This window comes from Vigna umbellata, chromosome 11 (genome assembly GCF_029865625.1).
Source record: "Vigna umbellata cultivar VRB3 chromosome 11, Vumbellata_1.0, whole genome shotgun sequence".
NCBI lineage: Eukaryota > Viridiplantae > Streptophyta > Magnoliopsida > Fabales > Fabaceae > Vigna > Vigna umbellata.
Genome location: NC_142175.1, coordinates 6,397,815 through 6,414,336, shown reverse-complemented (window position 1 = coordinate 6,414,336; position 16,522 = coordinate 6,397,815). Strand labels below are relative to the sequence as shown.

At 36.9% G+C, this 16,522-nt stretch overlaps 2 protein-coding genes across 2 annotated transcripts; both read right to left on the bottom strand.

Moving 5' to 3' along the window:
• Nucleotides 1-4,366: 4,366 nt before the first annotated feature.
• LOC124820973 (ethylene-overproduction protein 1-like) lies at nt 4,367-8,248 on the bottom strand. Its single transcript, XM_088102329.1, has 4 exons — nt 5,832-8,248; nt 5,283-5,574; nt 4,871-5,180; nt 4,367-4,599 (listed from the first exon to the last, which is right to left on the bottom strand). The coding sequence occupies exons 1-4, from the start codon at nt 7,883-7,885 to the stop codon at nt 4,367-4,369; spliced, it is 2,889 nt and encodes a 962-aa protein (XP_087958455.1). The 5' UTR covers nt 7,886-8,248.
• A 5,908-nt stretch (nt 8,249-14,156) lies between these two features.
• On the bottom strand, nt 14,157-16,255 carry LOC148190844 (uncharacterized). Its single transcript, XM_088101192.1, has 3 exons — nt 15,293-16,255; nt 14,960-15,064; nt 14,157-14,633 (listed from the first exon to the last, which is right to left on the bottom strand). Exons 1-3 carry the CDS (start codon nt 16,253-16,255, stop codon nt 14,157-14,159), a joined length of 1,545 nt encoding a protein of 514 aa, XP_087957318.1.
• Between the last annotated feature and the right edge of the window lie 267 nt (nt 16,256-16,522).

Sequence of the window (16,522 nt, the reverse complement as noted above, 5' to 3'; positions counted from 1 at the left end):
TTTGACTACGAAAATTAATAAGTTAAAGATCAACAAATTACAACCTTAGGATATAAAATTTCAATTTGTTGTGCTCTTGGCTTAGCCAATACTCTAAACAAATTTAAAACATTAGAAATATAAGTTAATATATTAATATCATAATGAATTTATATTAATGAATGTAATACTTATGTTTATAACAAGGACTTCAAATCTGATTTCATCTTCCTATGAAGAGAACAAAACCATACAAGTTGTGCCTGTTTTGGAATGATCACCATGCTCTAAATTGTTCTTAAGACTTTCGTATAAATGAGCTCTTCCATAATTTTCTTCGCCTACGTCACGTACCATTTCGTCTAAATGATCACTCATCCATTCGTCGACATAATTTGAACCTCTTAACGTTGTTGGCTTATATAATACTTCCTCATGTCAAGTCCAAACTTTATAACTTCTCATTATTCCATAGATAAATAGATGATCATGGATGTTGTCCAAGTCTTCACATACTTGATTGAGACAACGAACACAAGGGCAAAATATGCCTCGTTCACTAGTTTTGCGTGTTCTTTAACATATTCTATGAACTCAAAAATCCCTCGCTCATACTCTTTACTAATACGACTTTCATGAATCCAGCTTCGATCCATACTACTCTAAGTAATTTTAAAACAACAAAAGCAAAGAATCCACGTCAAAAAATAAAGCTAACTTACGTCAAGAACCAACAAACAATACCTATCATACGTTGAAGGAAAAAAAACTATCATACGTACATGAATTACAAATATTTATCGTAATACGTTGAAGGAAAAAAAACTATCATACGTACATGAATTACAAATATTTATCGTAATACGTTGAAGGAAAAAACAACTAACCTAGAAACGGTTCAGAATCCACAAACACAACATCAAACACGAACACATATATCATACGTAATACATTGAAGGGGAAAAAAACCAACCTCGAAATGGTGTCGTTGGAGAAGAAGATGAAGTTCACTGACCACGTATGCAAAAAGCATAAAGATAAACGAAAATCAATCAGTCAAACCAGATGAAAAACAAAGTAAATGAGTATCAAATGACATTCGCAAGACATAAACCACTACAAACTAACCTTCTATGTTGTTTGCACTCGTCCTCGAAGAAGAAAGTTCAAGCAGAAATTAAAGCGCGAAGAAACAGTGAGACTGTTTTACGTTTTTTACATTCATTAAAACATATTCAATATCGAACACACAGTAAATTCAAATGTTCTATTTAAATAAAACGTCGAAGCCTCAGACAATTCGACGTTCTATGGTGGTATATATTTAAACCAGCGCGCTATTCTTTTATTCTTTTTTTCTTTTAAACCACTAATAGTACGTCGAATTTGATAGGTATTCGACATATTATTGTCAGCCAGAAGCCAAAGAGTAACTCCTTTTTTATTTCTTTTTTCTTTCTTCTTTAAACCACCAGTAGTATGTCAAAGTGATATGGGGCTTCGACGTTTTATTTGTCCTCCAAAAGCCAAAGGTTCTCCCTTTTATATTCTTTTTTTTTCTTTCCTTTTTAATCTCCCATAGCACGTCGAAGTCGTCGGGGGCTTGGACATGAAGGGCATTGGAGTGATTGGGAGCATTAATTGTGTGTTGTTATCAGAGCATTAATAGTACATTGAAGTCCTATGGAGTTTCGACATTTTATTTGCCATCTAGAAGCCAAAGGTCACTCCCTTTTTTTATTCTTTTTTTTTCCTTTTTAACCTCTCATAGCAGTTTGAAGTCATCGGGGCTTCAACGTGAAGGGCATTGGAGAGGTTGGGAGCATTAATTGTGTGTTGTTACCAGAGCATTAATAGTACGTCGAATTCTCTGGGGCTTCGACGTTTTCTTCTTCATCCAGAAGCAGTTCATTTTAGAATCTCAAGCTATCTATTTTTCAATTAATAATGTTTGAACGTCGAATTTGGAAAGTCTTTGACGTTAGTTGTGCATGGGAAAGCGTATTTGGTAACAAACGAAAAGCATAATAAATCTCTTTTTTTCTTTTTTCTTTTAAACCACCAGTAGTACGTCGAATTCGATTGGAATTCAACGTAATATTCCCTTTTGTTGTAAAACCAACGTTGAATTATGGTAGAGTTCGACGTAAAACAACTTCAAGGATTTCTAAAAGAAATCCATTTTTACAGAAAGTATGTTCATAAATGAAAACAGAAACAAAGAGAAATGCATAATAACACTAAACATAGGAAAAAAAATGAAAACTAACAACGAAAAGATCCATGGGATAGTTAAAATGTAGAAGGATTTTGGTGAATGAAAGTTGTAGCGTTTTGAAAGGGTGCAAAATTCAAATCTCTCAACCTTTTTCTTTGGATTTCTATCACTCCTTCAAGCTTTTCACCATGCAGAAAGAATCAAACCACAAGGAAATGACTTGCTTTTGTAACCTTGAAGGAGTTAATAGAAAAACAAAGAAAAAAGTTAACAGATTGCTATGAGAAATTTTATGAATGGAAGTTGTAGCCTTTTGAAAGGGTGTGAAATCCAAATGTATCAACCTTTTTCTTTGTATTTCTATCATTCCTTCAATCTTTTCAACATGACAAATAATCAAACCAAAAAGAAATGACTCGTTTTTGTGACCTTGAAGGAGCTAATAGAATCACAAAGAAAAAAATTAACACAACGAAACCTTGAAGGAGTTGTTACGAGAAATTTTATAAATGGAGGAGTAAAGGTTATCCAAGGCTCCGAAACTGCATTTATAAAAAAAAAGAATAATTGTTGGGAGCTAGAATTAATGTGCCCATCACGTCGAAACCCCCCCCAATGAATTCAACGTTTTGTGGAGTGATCCTTTGACTTCATAAGCATGATAAAATGTCGAAGCTCCTAGTAATTGGACGCTTTATGGGTTTGTTTAAAATAAAAAATAAAAAAAAATAACTGTTGGCAATTAAAACGTCGAACCCCAAAGAGTTCGACATTTTGTGATTGGTTTAAAAGAAAAAAGGAAAAATATAATAAAAAAGGAATTGACCCTTTGGCTTCTGGCTGGTCGATAAAATGTCGAAGCCCCAAAAGAGTTTGATGTGTAATGGAGTGACCCTTGGCTTCATGCACATAATAAAACGTTAAAGCCCATAGTAATTGGACGTTTTATTGGTTAGTTTAAAAGAAAAAATAAAAAAAATAACTATTGTAAAATAAAACGTCAAAGCTTCCATAAAAGAAAAAAGAAAAATATAATAAAAAAGGGATTGAATTTACGTCGAGCTGGTCCTGACGTTAAGTCATTTTAGATGGCGAGTTGGATTCCAAAACGATGTGGAGAGATTGAATTTGTTTACAACAATATCACCGGTCATTGTTAACGTTGGTTGTTCTGTTACGGAACGTTATATGCAATTTTTGTGCTAGTGAAACAATAGCAAATTAAAATAAAATCAGATAGTTTTTTCTTTGTGATTGTGGGTAAAATGATATCGAAAAATTAACATGAAATTGCCGGATTTCATTGTTATATGCATCCCTCCCCCGAAACAAAATAAAACTTTGCTTATTTAGTATGTTGTTATACATGAATTAAGCAACTACTACCCATTAAGATCACCAAAGCCAAATAAAACTTGTTAAAAATATAGGAAGATCACAAACAAAATATAAAAGAAAAAAATTACTAATATTTCTTCGTCCTCGTAATTGACACTAGGGTTTTACTTCTTTAATAACGTTTTACAAGGCAATGTAAAGCTTTAAAACAACTCACACACAATAGTAAGAGTGTAAAGTGATACATAGAGACGAACTAAGCACACATTGAATGGTTAAAACTTATATAACTCGTTATAGATTTGTCTTTTCCAAAGAGAACCCATCATGAATACAAGTTAAAAAGGTCGTTAGGGAAAATTGTGTTTACAAGTGGAAAATGTTACCCCACAATGCTGAGCCGACATTTGCTTAGGAACAAATGTAATGATAAGTATCTAACTCTTGGACTTACATAACACATTGGTTTTCATGTACATGTTCTGTCTAATAACTGATCACCAATTCTCTGGTGTAGCATACTAGAACCACAGTTGTATGTACTATTTGACCATACTCTTTAAAAATCATAGGCCATCATTACATATATTTACAAGTATAATCTTGCTTCTCTACTTCCTCTTTTCTCTTGTAATCCAAATGACCTTTGCAATTTTTTCCCTTCTGTGTTCCACTCTTTTGAAGGTCAGCTGAAAGATATACATATCGTGCCATTTTTGGAGAAAATTCTAACAGATAAATGACAATGATGATAGGTTGGGAAGAATAGGGTTTTCCCTATAAGGAACACTACTCTAGAAAGCATGTTTGTTTTTGAAACATCTGATTCTACTACTTTGGTTGTTCTCTAAGATGCTCTCGTGCTTTGTTACAAAGATCAAGAATTTCATTATTATTAGGATCAAGACAGAGGCCTGCTTCACAGTCCCGCACAGCTGAAGCATAATCACCCATTGATTCATAAAATGCTGCTCGAAGATGTAATAATTGTAGATCTGGCTTAAAATCAATGGCTCTTGAAAGCTCTGCTATTGCCTCAGCTTCCTTGTGATCATCCATCAAAACTGGCAGACAAAGTTTTAGTCAGAAGTTTATATGCTTCGTGCATGCAATAACATTGCACTAACATGTTTCAAAGGTTTAAGTATATTGTGCTCATATTGCTTTATCATGATGCTTGTTAAAGCAGACAATTTTTCTCAACATGAACCAAGACCATAAATCAGAAGAAAAGAGTAGAAAATTACAAGGATAAGCACAAACTCAAAAGATCCCACACTTCATTATGGATCAAGAGGAAACAAAGGATAATAGAACCACTTGTATGAGACTCACCAGCTGCTCTATATCTGTAAGGATAAGTCCTGAGAGGGTCCAATTCTGATGCCATACTAAGATCACTCTTTGCCATGTCACGATCACAGTATTCTGAACGTTTCTCATATGCTGATGCATTGCTTCGAGCCTTTTCTATTAGCTTTGTCATCTCGTCATATGCTGCTTTGCGGTGGTTTTTAAGATGATATACTCGTGCCAACCCTTGATGTGCTCGTGTATGCTTGATGTTGAGTGCATTCAAGTAGCAGTCAGCAGCAAGGTCTAGTTTATCACAGTCTACAAAGACACTCCCTAGATTATTCAGTGCCTACATATTCATAAGAACGAAAATATAATAAATACATTATTATATACTTCAACAGTGATATCAATCAACATAACATGTTTAATCCAAAAGCTTGACACCCACTTGCCCTTTCCGAAGACCATCTGAAGGGCACCTTAAAGCTTCCTCCAAGAGATGGATCACATACTTAGAAGACTCTGAGTCAAGATTTGAGTCAGCTAATGCATATGCTTTGAGAAAGTAAGCTTCAAATGATCTTTGAATTGAAATAGATTCCTCAGCCTTTGCTAATGCTTCTTCACGATGACCAGTGTCATACAATATCCAACCTTCATACACAAGCCTTTCATGGTCAGAATTAGAATGGTTTCTAGCCATCCGCAAACTACGCATGGCAGCCTTTGGACAATTTAACCTGCAAGATTAAGGAACATCAACACCCATAATAATCAATCTGCAACATTAGAATGAACCATGTATAAAAGACATTAGCCATCTTAACTTGATAAAAAATCAAGTATCGACACTACCTACTAAATAGTAAAACAAACCAATTATGACAACTCATTCACATAGAATTCTTGTACGTAGAAAAATGTGAAGAGAAACTGGAATTTATATCAGAAACGGCTAGTGTTAGAATAAGTTGAAAAGTTTAGGGATTTCACTCACCGTAGCAGAAGGAGAGATTGTCGAAAACGTAAAAGACTTTTCCCCGGATCATTTGCTAACATTTGGTGTACAACAGCCAATGAACCAATATCATCAACAGAGGACCACCGATCATACAATTGCATCCAACAATCAGCTTGGCACCACTGTTGAACAACAGGACTGAGAAGTTCTATCAAGTGCTCACCATGCATATGGCCATAAAACATCATATAATTTGGATCCAACGTCAAAATTGCCCGAACATCTCTAAGGGCTCCTTCATAATCCTCCATGGCAATCAAGAACCAAGCTCTCAGTTCAAGGCAATCTGCAGAAACCTTGAAACCGATTACTTTATTGATTTCTGCAATGGCAGATTCAATCCTGTTCTCTTCCAAGAAAGAAACAGCTCGAAATTTATAAGGAAATGAAAGAGTTGGATCTAACTCAGTTGCTGATAGCAAGTCCATTTGTTTCTCCTTCCCCATACAATACAAAGACCTTTCTTGATACATCCACCCAACTGGTTTATGTTCAGAAACAAGTGAGTTCATCAACTTATATGCTGAATACGTGTGGCCACGCTTGTATTTGGCCCTTGCAACTCCCACCGTAGAATAAACATGCCCTGCCTCCACTGCTGACTGAAACCAATGCTGTGCATCTTTGTATTCTTTTCTCTCAAGCATAACAACGCCCATTTGGTGAAACGCAAGTTGCTTCTCCCAACCATCTTTTGCACACTCCACTAACCTCTCCAACAACATCACAGTTGTGTTAGATCTCATCTCTTCCTCCATCGCAACCTGACTCAAAAAGTAATACAACATAAATGACGCATGTCCCGCCATGGCTAGCCTATCCCTACCCTCTGGACTAGAAAGCATCCTCACAAAACTCGAACACTGCATGGAACATGGGAGCTCTCGGAGAAACACCTGCAAGCAAGCTGCAACAAGAAGGTATGCAGTTTCCTCCAATCCATACTCTATAAGCAACAACGCATCCTCCAGGTCACAAACTAGCAAAGCCAAATGTACGTCACATGCATGCTTCATCTCTTCACAACAAAAACGATTCGCAAAAGACAACAACTCCAACACAGCCATAGGCTCCAAATGGGTCAACCTCTTACTTCTACTGAACTCCTTAGCAGCTTTCAGTGCCTCAACAGAAAAACCATTCTGTGAAAAATTAATGTGCTCCCTTTTTGACTCTACGAATTCACCACACAACATTGTCTTAAAGGGCCTTGAAAGTGAGGCTATGTTGAACCTATTGCACCTAACTTCATCTTCACCGACAATGAACGACATGTCACCATCCTCTTCCTCGGACGTGGGGCGTTGCTCATCGTCGTCATCATCCTCTGCCACCATTGCACTATAACCAACATCACTATCAGCATCAGAATTCACTGCACGTGCACGCGTGCATGGGCAAGGATCAAACACAGACTCCGGGTCATAGCCTGGCTCCAAGGTTGCCCGGGGACACTCAAGGTTCCTCCCTCTGCAGTCCATGGAAGACGACCCGATGAGCTCGTCCTCACGGCGCTCGTGGCGCAGCCAAGCGGCGAGCACGACCTTAGCATGCACGCTAGTGGCGTGCTGCCGAGCGGCGCGAAGGCTGCGACGGAAGAGCTTGGGGTCTGCTAAGCTTCGAAAGATGGTGCATTGCTGGAGGAAGACCTCGGTGCGCTCGAACTGGGGGCAGTCCTCGGCACGACGATAAGCACCGGCGAGGGTTTCCACTAAATCGGGAGAGACGAGGGACGGTTCAATTTTGGGTTCAAGAAGTTCTGTCATGGGGAGGCCATAGGGGAGGAGGGTGCCCTCACAGAAAACAACCTCGGAAGGTGGGGTGGTGTTCGGAGAAATGAAGTTCCGATTGGATTTGGTTCTAAGGGTTTGGGTCTTAATGTGATCGTGGAGTTGTTGGAGAAGCTTATCGCCAATACCACTGCAGGTGGCGGTGCCGGTGCCGGAGGGGTTGATAGTATACAATTGAGTTCCCTTGCAACCGTCAATGATGTTGAAGCTACGCATTATTGGGAAGATGTTGTATTGCATTGTTTTCCAGAGTTCAACAAATTGTGAAACAACGAATCAACGAATGAATAATCTCTAAGGTGGTGACATTGGACATATGACACTGAAAGCACCGTTTGTTTGAGGGAAAGAGCAACGTTGGTAGAATTTTTGAGGATTGTTTGTTCTTTTGTATGGTTTGAGCTGAATTTTCTTTTTCTTTTACCCTTCCCTGATGTTTTGTTTGGGTTTCTTATTTTTTTATTTTGCTTTTGGGTTTCCAAGAAAATGGAGGAAAAGGAAGAAGCAGAAAATAGGAAAGGTACAGGGAGAATAGGAGCGATGGAGGAATGGCCAAGTAGGTGTGATGAGGTAGGGATAGAGGTGGCCGTTAAAGCAGTTATGTTTTTCCTCTCTCTCTTAGGGTTTTTTTCTCTTCCTCTCCCTTTTCTATGTGCTTTTGCTCATATTCTTTTTTTTCATTCTAAATATATGGATTGGCCCACTTTTTTCTCGTTAGGGTTTACTATTTCTACTTCGCTTTGGATTTGCCTCTAATTTTATTTTGTTCAAAATAGACAACATGAGAATGACAGAGAGAATAGGTACAAATATGTTAAGAATGAAATAAAATTTTGGACAATATCTGATGTCAACTATGTTTTCTTTAGGTCTTGCGACTGAGTGCCAACTTTTCATTTCACATTTGACTAAAAAAATTGAAGATGGAAAACGCCAACCATGTCACCACCACTGGCCACATGCATAGCATATTGGTTTTTTAGTTTGAAATCGAGGGATTTCTTGTTGCATTCCCATAATTTTTCTTCTACATCTTATAAATATGATCATGTTTACTTTGCCTTTAACTTTTTTTCATTATATTGTTGTATTACCTGAGTTATCTTTCCATTTTTAAATTATACTTTTGTTAAGAAAAGCTTCCAAATTATATGGATAAAAAGTTAATATAACTGTAAAATTCAGAAACTTTTTTATTTTTAGATTGTGTAATTTAAAAGTCACTTTTTACATGAAAAAAAATTAAAATTGTATAATTCAAAATTTATATTTTGATTAAAAGAATCTAAATTAATCAATTCACAAATTATATTTTTACTTCTAAATTGTATATTTTAGAAACACCTTTTAAATAACACAATTATACAGTTTTTTTTTTTCAAAAAGAATTATTTTTAAATTGCATAATCCAAAATACCTTTTTCTTACATCCATTCATGATACAACCCGTGGCAGCAAGAAGGCAGCAAGGCAGGAGGGGAGGGTTGTGGGGTCAAAATGGAGTAATTAATTTGTTCTTCTAATCATTCAGGGTTCAAATGGAAACTGTGAGGTGCAAAGAGAAATATGCTATTGTATAACTATAATTTATAATTGAGTGTTTCATCACCTCCAAACTTTCCTAAAATACCCATTTAGCCCCTAATTAAAATGTTTTAGGATGCCCTTAATTAAAATATGTTTTAGAATTTGTGTGTCGGATGTCATTTGCTGACTCTCTCTCAACCCCTCACGTATGCTTTCCTTTCTCACGCACAGTACCACCATTTGCCCTCCTTTCTCTCGCACAGCACGATGGAAGTAAATAAGCCTGTGATTTAACTTTAGTCATAGTGAAGATTGAAGTTCCTTTTTTTTATCTATACAAATTGAATATAAATTAAAGAAAAGTTTCAAACAGTTGGTGTGCGCCTGTAAAGGGTTGGCTTGGTCTTTGGCTATACAATTCTCTCTTCTCTTTTCTTATCTTTCTCACAAGCTCTGCTCAGCCATGAACCTAAAGTAGACTACTCCTACCCCACCTCCCAAATATGTTACATTTTCACAATTTGTTCTCATTATCTTTTCTTCTTCTACCCTTCCAACATAAACAACACCCCCACATTCTTCACTCATATCACGACACTCCATTCCCTCCATCTATCTCTCTCTGTCCCAAATTATCATTGCAACCTCACAACATATGTAATTCTCTATCAACTTTGGACCATTTTTACTAATCATTTCTTTAAAACACACTGCAAAAAAATACACAGAAATTCAAAAGCGAAACAATACATAGCACCATCAGATCTGGAGGTGCGAAGTATAAATTTAAAAACATATGCATCGCATTTCCAAATGCGACAAAAAAAAATTTCCCATCGATTGTCGACAACCGAAAACCAATTTTTTCCCATCGACTGTCGACGTCCGACAAAGACTGCATCGGGTATCCAGATCCGAATCTCCTCTTTCGGATTTTCATATCCGAGGTATATATCTTCATACCTGTATTGTTTTTTCACCACCTCCAAACGCCAAGCCTGCCTCCCTCGAAGCACCACCTCCAATTCTCAACAACCTGTTTCTGTCTGTCTTGTATCATTCACTGTATATAAGTTGTAAAGCGGAGAGAAAGAGGATGAGGTCTGCCCTTTTGTCTCTTCACTCCTTTATGATCCGGTCCTTCCATCTTATATAATCTACCTACTTTGATCTAACCTACTGAAATGCAAAATACACAAGAGAAGAAGATTTGACACCAAAATAGAAAAGTAAAAACGTAAAGACCCTCTCCTCACTGTAAATTGGAATACACTAATGAAAATAAAGGAAATGGAATGGGGTGCAGGGTGCATTTGCTGATAGGGGAAATGCGAGTGGAGGGTTTCAATGTTATATAGAATTTCTCAATAAACAAATAATTAATGCATAATTATCTATATAAGGGGTATTTTAGGAAATTGGAGGTGCAGGATTAAAATGTTGGAAGTGCAAGACGAAACACTCTTTATAATTTAGAAGGGGCCACCACAGATTTCAAAATTCGAATGCAAATGGGTCCAAACCACCCTTATTGCCATAATAGAATCAAGGTTTAATGTCTCAATAGGTTCCTATTTTTGTTCAGAATTTGAAATAGGTCCCTTTATTTTTTGGCGTCTCAATTGGGTCCTTATTTTTGTTAATTTGATGCAAATAAATCATTTCCGTCAATTTCATCAAACGGCGTTAATGAATGTGTGACGTGGCCTGAGGACAGTATTGACACGTGTAAGGCCACGTCACACATTCATTAACGCTGTTTGATGAAATTGACGGAAAGGATTTATTTGCATCAAATTAACAAAAATAAGGACCTAATTGAGACGCCAAAAAATAAAGGGATCTATTTCAAATTCTGAACAAAAATAGGGACCTATTGAGACATTAAACCTAGAATCAAACATTCTTGGGCATTTTCACTCTACACCTTCAAGGGTTTTACCCTGCGTCCCAAATTTTCACAAATGCCCTCCTAATTAATGAGATGGTTGTGCATTAAAATTTTTTTGATCGAAATCGTTGAGGAATTCAGTGCATTGATTGAAGCAGCATTGCATTGATTGAAACAGCAGTGTTGAATATATACTTCAGTCTTCACGAAAACTCTGCCTACACCCCATATCATTTCTTTGTCTTTCTTGGTTCAGTGTGGTCCTTCAGAGTGATTGGGAGAGATTTTTGTTGAGGTTGTTCGTGTTCGAGGTAGTTATAAGTGGTGGTTTGAGGCAAGTGGAGGTGGTGGTGGTTGGCATTGGAGCTGCTCACGTTAGAAAAGTACATGAATTTATAATAAAATTTGATTTTCTTTTATCGGATTTCGATATGTGATAGAGGATACATAGGATGTCAACATTCAAAGAAAAGTAAAACCTTTAAAAACATGAATCGGATATTGAAATCTGAAAATCACAACATCGGATGTCAAAATTCGATAAAAGAATAATTGGATATTGATATTCAATGTTGTGATTTTCGAAATTCCAATTCATGTTTTTGAAGATTTTTTTTAGCCGTTTAATTATATTAGTTTTTTAATTATTATATTAGTTTTTCATTTTTTAAAAAAAAATTGTATGAATTTATAAATGTTTAATTAGATATTTTAATGTCAGAATAATTTGCATGAATTTATTAAATTTAATAAAAAATTAATTTATTTCAAATTGATATGACAAATTTATGGAAAATTAAAAACTGATATGAAGACGTATGCATCGGATATGAAAATCCGAAAGGAGAATTCGGATCTTGAAAATCGATTCTCCCTTTATCGGATCTCGAAATCTGATTCTATAACACCCTATTTTCTGTGATATCATATGTTATTAAAAAAATTGGTAAAAATCAGAATTTATCATAACGCAAAAATGTACTTAAAGAAAACCTTATCCAATTATTGTTAAGTTTTAATAAACACAGATGGCACAGTGAATATGTGAAAAGATTGCATATCTTATTCAGCCATACGAAAGAAGCTTTTATAAAAGCTTTACAGAGACTCTGGACAAAACAGAATAATAACAGAACAAAAAATCATGAAACTGATACCACTAGTTTAGGCGAAAACTAAGCCACTAATTTGACCCACTCAATCTATAAAATAGGACTATTTATTAACACGTTAAAATAACTAACAATCCCTCCCTTAAGCTTTAGCTTATTTCATTCAGTGCTAGCATTCCAAGCATACTTCTAAGTTTTTCAAACTGCTCAAGCTTCAAGGCTTTTGTCATAATGTCAGCTGCTTGTTCATTTGTATTGCAGTACTTCAATGTAATAACTTGATCATTAACTAAATCTATGAGAAAGTGGAACCTTACTGCAATATGTTTACTCCTACCATGGCAAACAGGATTCTTGGACAGTTGTATAGTAGAACTATTATCACAGAGAATCTCAGTAGTTTCTTTTCTTTCTATTCCAAGATGCTCTAGGATTCGTTTGAGTGACAAGCACAATATGCTGCAGCAATATATTCAGCCTCAGTGGTAGAAAGGCTTACCACAAGCTGTTTTTTTTTAAGCCCATGATACTGTTACAGTTTCAATCATAAACACTGAACCAGTAGTACTTCTCCTATCATCTGAATCCCCTGCATAGTTGCTGTCACTATAGGCAGTGAAGCTCATCTTCCTTCCCTTTTGATAGAAGAGACCATATTCAGTAGTGCCTTTTAAATACCTGAGAATTCGTTTTGTTGTTGTCCAATGTGACTCCTTGGGATTGGCCATATACCTACTAAGTAAACTGACTCCAAACATCAAATCTGGCCGTGTGACAGTCAAGTACATGAGACTGCCAATAGCTTGTTTAAACTGTGTAACATCTACTGGAATTCCTGCTTCGTCCTTGGATAAAATGGTTCCTGGTACCATGGGATTTCGTACTGGGTTGCTGTTCAACATATTAAAGCGTGCTAGGATATCACGTGCATATTGTCTTTGGCAAATAAAGATGCCTGCTTCATTTTGTATAACTTCTATTCCCAAAAAGTGTTTCATTTTGCCCAAATCTGTCATGTCAAACTCCAACTGCATTGAGTGTTTAAACTCTTCACATATAGCTTTGTTATTTCCAGTAAATATCAAAGCATCCACATATAAGCTAACTATTAAAGTACTGCCTTTAACCTGTTTCGTGAACAAGGTGTGTTCACTCGAACAACGTGTAAAATTTTCTTTGGCAAAATATGTTTCAATTTTACTATACCAGGCTCGTGGGGCCTGCTTGAGCCCGTATAGAGCCTTTCTCAACTTGTATATTTGTTTTTCTTTGCCTTTCTTGATAAAACCAACAGGTTGATGAACGTAAATTTCTTCTTGAATTTCACCATGCAAGAAAGCACTTTTTACATCAAGTTGAAATACTTCCCACGCATTTTGAGCAGCCACAGCTAACAATACTCTCACTGTATCAAGCCTAGCAACAGGAGCAAAGACTTCTGTATAGTTGATGCCATATTTTTGAGCATATCCTTTTGCTACTAATCGGGCTTTATATTTATCTACTTGTCCTTTTTCATTGAGCTTTGTTTTGAAAACCCATTTCACACCTATGGGTTGCACGCCTTCAGGTGGATCAACTAGATCCCATGTGTTATTTCTTTCAATTGCTTGCATCTCAGCGTCCATGGCCTCCTTCCATTTTTGACTTTTACTAGCTTCCTCAAAGGTTTGAGGATCCTTGCAATTGGTGGTCAACATTGCTAGCAAGCTTTCCTCTTCTGCAACCAAATTGGTTTCATAATCGGTCATCCACACGGGTTGGCGTCGAGTCCTTGATGCCCTCCCTTCAACTGGAGGATCAGTGGATTCTAAAATAGAAGTTGATTCAGGCAATTCTGAACTATTATTGCTACCTCTAGGTGTAATAGGTTGAGGTGTAGAATCAACATTAGAAAAACAATGTCACTCTCTTCTTTATCTAGACTCTCCATATCAAGAACAATAGGAGGTGTACTCTCAATTACACCTTTGTGCCAACTCTAGCTTTTGTCTTCTTCAAAGACCACATCCCTGCTTACAATTACCTTCTTTGAAATGGGATCAAAAAGTTTGTAAGCTTTTGCTTCATCACTCACACCCAAAAGAACACATGTGTGACTCTTGTCATCTAATTTGCTTCTTTTTTTATCTGGAATATGAACGTGTGCAATACATCCAAATGTTCGGAAGTAATCAACACGAGGTTTTATTCCACTCCATGCCTCTTCCGGAGTTCCATGATCTATAGCAGTAGTGGGACTTCGATTTTGAACATGAACACACCATCTTACTGCCTCAGGCCAAAAAGACTTTGGAACTTGTTTTTCATGAAGCACAGATCGTACTGCATTCATAATGGTGCGATTCTTGCGCTTGGCAACTCCGTTCTGTTGAGGAGTGTACGCAGCTGTCAGTTGTCTAGAGATACCATGATGAGTGCAAAAATTAGAGAACTCCTTGGATGTGAATTCCCTCCTCTGTCAGTTCTCAAACAAGTGATATGAGTGCCAGCTTCTTTTTCAACACAGGCTTTGAAACTCTTGAATGTATTAAAAGTTTCAGATTTGTCATGCAAAAAATAAACTCATGTCTTACGAGAATAATCATCAACAAAACATAATATGTACCGTTTGCGGCTGTTTGAAATTGGTGTGATCGGACCACATATATCAGCATGAACTAACTGTAATTTAGTTGATGCGCGCCAAGAGCTTGACTTGGGTATGGTATCACGGTGTTATTTACCAACAAGAAATGTAGTGCACACAGGTGTAGAAATTTTCAAAGAGGGTAGTCCGATTACCATTTGCTTTTGCACAAGTGTATTGAGTCCTCTGAAATTGAGGTGACCAAATCGTCTATGCCATAATTGCGTTTCTTGTTCTGAGATATCTTCCACTTGGAAACACTGAGAATGTTGAGTAAACGTTGAAGCTGACAAACAGAACATTCGGTTCCTTTGCATGGAAGTGTGAATGATCAATCCTTTATCTTGATGAAATATTTTGCATGCACCATGTTGAATCAGAATGGTAAGTCCTTTCTCTTGAAGTTGTCCCAAACTTAAGAGATTGGTTTTAAGTTTTGGAACATAATAAACATCAGAAATAACGTGGGTAATATTATTGATCTGTACCCGTATGCTTCCTTTTGCAGCAACCTCCATTTTTGTATCATTACCGAGCTTGACAAATTTATGGGATCTTTCTTCATGTATTTCTGTGAACCATTGCTTATTTCTTGTCATGTGGTTACTACAACCAGAATCCAAAAACCAATCCTCCAATTGAACAGAATGTGTCACCTCTTCATATGCGACCAACAGAATCTCTTCCTCAGCTTCGGCTTCTTCAAACATTGTATAATGAGTTTGTTTCTCAACACTAGGGCACTCATACTGAAAATGTCCTAGCTTATGGCATTGGAAACATTCAATTAGTGCCTTGTTGAAAGGCTGTCTTCCACGGCCTCTCCCACGCCCACGGGTACTGCGTCCACGACCACGACTTGTTCCCGCTCTATCATCATGCGTAACTTTCAAGACTTGTTTTTCTGGTTGAAAATTCTGCATTCGTTGTTCATGAACGAGCAGGCTGCCATGAAGGTCATCAAGACTCGGAGTATTCAAGTCATTGGACTCATCGATAGAACATACTACATAGTTGAAGTTTGGGGTTAAAGATCTGAGTATCTTGCTAACCACTGTGCTGGAATCCATTACTTCACCATTAGATTTCATTTTGTTAACAACAGTGAGTGTGCACCCAAGGTAACTGTCAATCTTCTCCCCGTCCTTCATCGCCAGTAGTTCAAACTCACGTCGAAGTGCTTGAAGTTGAGCACGTTTGACCCTCGTTGATCCTTGATATTTTTGCTGCATTGATCTCCAGATTTTATGTGATGTGCTTTTGTCCAACATTGTTTCGAGAATTTCTCGATCAATAGCTTGAAACAAAAAATTCTTCACCTTCAGATCCTTTAGTTGTGCCTCAGCGACACTCTTCCTTTCTGCCTCAGTGGGTGTTGCACCAAGTGTTGGTATTCCACTCTCCACTAGCTGCCATAGTTCTTTGCTACGTTGAAAAGTTTCCATAGTCATGGACCAAAAATCATAATGTCCATCAAACCTTGGAATGACTGGTTGAACATATTTCTCTGAAGTAGTCATGACTTTACACTCACTGTATTAGCGTTGCACTCTAGATCTGGATGCTCTCTTTACTCTCCTTGGATCAGGCCCCTTGCGGAGCTCTGATACCAATTGTTAAGTTTTAATAAACACAGATGGCACAGTGAATATGTGAAAAGATTGCATATCTTATTCAGCCATACGAAAGAAGCTTTTATAAAAGCTTTACAGAGACTC

Coding starts and splice junctions, on each gene's coding strand:
- LOC148190844 (XM_088101192.1), bottom strand. CDS start 16,255: ATGACTATGGAAACTTTTCAACGTAGCAAAGAACTATGGCAGCTAGTG. Junction 15,065..15,292: donor CTGCAAAAGGAAGCATACGG/GTACAGATCAAT, acceptor CAACATTCTCAG/TGTTTCCAAGTGGAAGATAT. Junction 14,634..14,959: donor CACTTGTGCAAAAGCAAATG/GTAATCGGACTA, acceptor GAGAACTGACAG/AGGAGGGAATTCACATCCAA.
- LOC124820973 (XM_088102329.1), bottom strand. CDS start 7,885: ATGCAATACAACATCTTCCCAATAATGCGTAGCTTCAACATCATTGAC. Junction 5,181..5,282: donor ATGGTCTTCGGAAAGGGCAA/GTGGGTGTCAAG, acceptor ATGAATATGTAG/GCACTGAATAATCTAGGGAG. Junction 4,600..4,870: donor TTACAGATATAGAGCAGCTG/GTGAGTCTCATA, acceptor TTTGTCTGCCAG/TTTTGATGGATGATCACAAG.